Here is a 4,608-nt window from a genome sequence, read left to right as displayed (position 1 = left end):
AGCAGAGCAGTGACCGGCATTCCGGGCTCCGACAGCGGCAGAATGACAGACAGAGGTCCTCTGGGACCCCTGGCAGCATCTCGCCCAGGCCAAGGCCAGCCATTGGAAAGATGGGAGGACAAGCCCAGGCCCCGGTCATGCACCGGGCCTGGATCCTCCCCCCTGGCTGCCCTGAGCTTTGATCCTGACCCTAATCACACACTCAGCCTGGATCTTGTTTAGAGACAGACCGTTAATTTTTCATATGGCCTAAGTTATGTCCAGACTCCGGACCTGTCCTTCATCTTTCCAGTAGAAGGCCTCGGCCTGGGCGAGGCTCCGAATCGGAGGACCCCTGGTCCGAGGATGGCCTGCGGGACCTGGGACTGCACTGGCTGGGGCCCCCCCCCCCGCCCCCCCCCCCCCCAGCCGGCACTTTCAGCTCAAGCATCACTAATTTTTGCAGCCGCTGTGATAAATGGCATTGTCGGCAAAATGCCATCTTTCTAATCTGCCGCAAGACAGATGGGGCTGCGAGCTCGCCCGCTCTCCCGGGAGCCTGCCTGGACCAGCCTTGCTGAGGAGTAGGGAGGACAGGGCACACATACCTGGACAGGGGCGGACAGGATGTGGGGACTGCAGGCCCCGAGTCAGGCCAGTCAGTCTGACCCCAGGCTCTCCTTTCTAACATTTAGTGTTTCTGTTTGTTTTTCTTTGAGGTGCTCTTTCTCTCTGTCTCGATCTCTGTCTCTATTGCTTTCTGTCTCTCACTCATAAAAACGATAAACTTTTTAAAAAGAGCCAAAATGCCTTTTAAAAATGATTAAGTGCAAAAAAGAAAAAAAGAGTTAAATGCCATAAGAGAGGTACTAAGTTTGTTTTTGTTTTTGTTTTTGTATTTTTTAATAAAATTTAAAATTAAAAATGTGTTTAAATCACTCACAGGAATGAGGATGAGCCTTTGTATGCAGGTCCCGAGGTGGCCCCTTCTTCCTGTCCCCTCTGCTGTGGGGCCTGTGCCAGGGCCTCAGCGATGGGCAGGGGCTGGTCCACCCCTCCCTTCCCACCCTCCAGCCTCCGCACTGCCCTCAGCTGCACCTGCTGTGTCTGCCTCCCCCTGGCCCGTGGTGCAGCTTGGGGTAGAACCAGGAAGCAGGAGAGGAGCTGGGGGTGAGGGGCAATTAGGGACTTGGATGCCAAGTGCCAAGGAAGGACAATCCCAGCTCCAGAGACCCCAGCCTCCCCAGAGACCAGCAGGGGAGCTGGCAGCTGACCCCCAAAAGCAGGGAAGCCCGAGCAGGTGGGCCTGAACTTGAAGACCAAGGCAACACTGCCCCCTCCTGGCTCGTTCCTAGACTCCTCTGACAGGCATGGAACTGCAGGGCTAGAGGCTTACAGGTGACAGGGAGGACAGCATGTGACATGCAGACCCCTCCAGGCGCTGCTCATCCTGTTAGCCTTCTCCCGTTGCCCAAAGAACCTTCCAGAAACACTCGTCTGATCCCGCTTTAAGGAAGCCTGAGACCCTCCCTGCCGCCCAGGCCTGATCCCAGCTAACAGCCCAGCTGCTCTGCCCAGCCCTGAGCTCTGCCTCTGCCCCACAGCACCCTTGGGTCCCACCTGCTGCCGCCTTCAGCCTCCCCTTGTCATCTTGGGTCCTTCCCCCAGGAAGACTCCCCCCTGCGCCACCCGCCTGCGATCAGAACGAGCCTTCCCCCTTCGCCTGTACCCCAACTTCCACTTAGGGGCTGGCCACTGCCAAGGGTTAGAGTCCCGCAGTCTTGGAACGGGAAGGAACTTGTGTCTCTTCCAGGTGTACCTCCTCTGACTGTCCCAAGGCGACCTTGAGGCCCAGAGAGGGGCAGAAGCTGCATGAAGCCACACAGCATGCTGGTGACAGTGCTGGAACTGGAACTTAGCTCTCGGAGCCCCCCTGGAGGGTGGACACATAGCTGCAGCCCCTCCTCCTGCCCTGGGAGTCAGAATGGAGCTGCCCGAGCACAGCATGGGGACCTGCCGCTGTCCACACCCCACCCCCACCCTTTACCCAGAGCGGAGCCGCAAGGAGGAGCCACAAGCGTTCACAGAACAACGGAAGAGCTACATGAAAATATTTATCTAAGGCCTGTGCGTGCTGGCCCTGCATCGGGCACCAGCGCTGCTACTGCGAAACTCGGTCAAGGATCTCTGGAATAGAAAAATAACTCTCGGGCTGGGGGTGGCGGAGTGGGGGTGCACGAGCGTGCCGGCACTCAGTCCCGAATGTCGAGCACCAGCGGGCACAGGTGAGGCGAGTGCTTGATGCCCATGGTGAAGGCCGGGGTGCGGGGCTTGTGCGTGGTGACCTTCTGAACCTCATGGGTGCCAGGGCCGGGCCGTAGCGTGTGGTCCAGTGGGTAGGCAAAGCGCCTGGCCATGCTGTAGACGGGGCTGCGGTTCTGGTAGACAGACGGCTCGGGCCGGGCATGCGTGGCCGGGCCAGGGCCTCTGGCCACGTCCTCCTTATAGAACCAGTTCTTGTCTGCAGGGGCCAGGCTGTAGCAGGGGGATGCTCGCTTGACGGGCGTGTGGGGCCCCAGCGAGCACGGCAGCTGGTACTGGTTGGGGGCCGGGTTGGGGTCCCCCACTCTGTAGGGACAGCGGTAGCCGAATGTGTACTGGGGAGCCCTGCGTTCCCCAGGTGGCTGGATCTTCTCAAGGTGGTAGTGACAGGGGGCCGGGGTGGGGCTCAGGCCTGGAAGTAAGCAGAGGGGTCATGGGGAGGGGTCTCAGGGCTGGGACCCAGCTGTTCTGTACCCACCGTGGATCCAGGCAGGGGGTCGAGGTCCTGGCTAGCCAGAGGTGTGGGGAGGAGCCATCTCAACCCCGCCCAGGCCATGGGCAGGGAGGGGGACAGCAAAATGACCAGAGCGGGGCACTGATCTAAATACCCTCAGGGTTGCGATGACCTTCGCGCCCTGTGAGTGCCAGTTTGTGAGCTCATTCGCACGACAGCCCTGTAGGCACCAGAGCCCGTGACGTCATGACGTCACTCTGCCACACGCACATAATGACGGTGGCTTCCAGACAGAAATACCGGGACACAGACATGAGATGTCAGCGCCCCGACTTCCGTGTCTTGGTGTGACACTGCAGGGAGATGCCAGCACCATGGACACCGCCCGGCAGGGGAGTCGCGACCCTCTGCCAGGCTGGGGGCTCTGCCCTGCTCGGGGGCTCTGCGCCCACCCGCCCCAGCCGACCGGCCCTCTCACGCAGACTGCAGAGCCGCTCCTCCATGGGGACCTGCGGACAGCTGGACATTCCGAACCGGGTTATTTTGGGATCCAGGAAGTAGCAGGGCCCGGGGCTGCATGTGTCCATAATCCCTGCAGGACAGGCGAGCAGGCCCCTCAGCCCAGGAGCTGCCCCGGGCGAGACCCTCCTTCCCCCAGACGAGCAGGGGCTCCCTGCAGGCGACTTTGGCTCCTGGGTGTTCGGGGCCCTCGATTTCCTCATCTCTGAAATGGGGCTTTAACACAGGACCTGCCTTGTTCCGGGACCAGGGAAAGTAACGGCCGGTCAGGCCAGGCCCAGGGCCGGGCGGCCAGGGAAGCCAGGCCCCGTAGGGCTGACTGCGTTGGCACGCTGGCCCCGGTGGCTTGAGAAAACACACCAGGTGCACGTGCGTGGGTACCCCAACTCCTGACAGGTGGGGGACGGGGAAAAGAAGAGAGCATGGTATGATCGGGCCCCACTGGGGTGCTTCTTCCCTCCCCTCCCTCTGTCTCTGAGCACACGCGCCCTCTGGCCGTTAAGAAAAGAAGAAAACTAGCTGCTGGTCAGGGATGGGCACCGAGCGGAAATAAGAGCCCCCATGCGCTTACCAAGGAAGGGCCCACCCCGGCCTGGGGTTCCCCTGCCAAAGGGGGCATATCTCCCTGGGGAGGGCCTAGGGTGGGCACCCCAGATCTCAGACCCGATACACACCCCGTCTCTCCTCTTGCTGTCCCTGCCCAGCAGCCCCAGGTGTTTTGTGGCCCTCTGCTCCTGCCCTTCCAGAAGGTTCTAGGCCACTTGGGAAGCTCAGGCGGCTGCCCCACCCTGGCTGTTTCCACCCAGACACTGTAGCAAGTGAAGCCAGAGAACATGGCAGCCAGAGCTGGCAGCCCACAGCAGCCAATGGCAGACAGAAAGGAGACCCTGCTCGGGCAGCCCAGCGTCCCTGCAAAGCCCTCTCGGGAGAGCTGGGCCACTTGGGCTTCCTGCTGGCATCCTTCTAGGCCCAGAGGCCACTGGAGTGTCCCACTGAGGGCAGGCCTCTGGCGGCAGAGAAGGACTCCACGCCTCTACAACCTCGCGGGATGATGGGAGTGGGGACAGGGGTGGCAACGGCTCACGCTTCTCCGAGTGCCGGCTGTGCAGGGTGTAGGCCGGCTCCTGGAACATGGAGGTGTCGTGGTCGACGTAGCCCGTGCAGGATGGCCGCAGGTACTTGGCAGGCCCTGGACCTGGGAGGGCATAGGAGCAGCCCTCAGCCTGGGCCCACTGGGTCTGAGGCAGGGAGCCCCAGACAGTGCTCCGTGAGAACCTCAGGCCTTTGTTCTAGTGGCTAACCCCCCCCCCCCCCCCCCCCCCCGCCCCCCCCCC

The 4,608-nt window shown here is 61.6% G+C and overlaps 1 protein-coding gene across 1 annotated transcript in view; it reads right to left on the bottom strand.

Annotated features, from left to right (window-relative positions):
* Positions 1 to 2,092: 2,092 nt before the first annotated feature.
* Positions 2,093 to 4,608, bottom strand: part of CIMAP1C (ciliary microtubule associated protein 1C) — a 4,836-nt gene continuing 2,320 nt past the window's right edge. Inside the window, exons 2-4 of the mRNA XM_006142587.1 lie at positions 4,359 to 4,469; positions 3,234 to 3,347; positions 2,093 to 2,713 (exon numbers count right to left, since the gene is read on the bottom strand). Coding sequence (XP_006142649.1) covers positions 2,232 to 2,713; positions 3,234 to 3,347; positions 4,359 to 4,469 — 707 coding nt within the window. The 3' untranslated portion in view covers positions 2,093 to 2,231. The remainder of the gene's footprint in view (positions 2,714 to 3,233; positions 3,348 to 4,358; positions 4,470 to 4,608) is intronic.

This window comes from Tupaia chinensis, unplaced genomic scaffold, assembly GCF_000334495.1.
Source record: "Tupaia chinensis unplaced genomic scaffold, TupChi_1.0 Scaffold000078_1, whole genome shotgun sequence".
Classification (NCBI taxonomy): Eukaryota; Metazoa; Chordata; class Mammalia; order Scandentia; family Tupaiidae; genus Tupaia; species Tupaia belangeri.
Note: the sequence above shows the minus strand (reverse complement) of the source record. Positions and strands in the feature narration are given on the sequence as shown.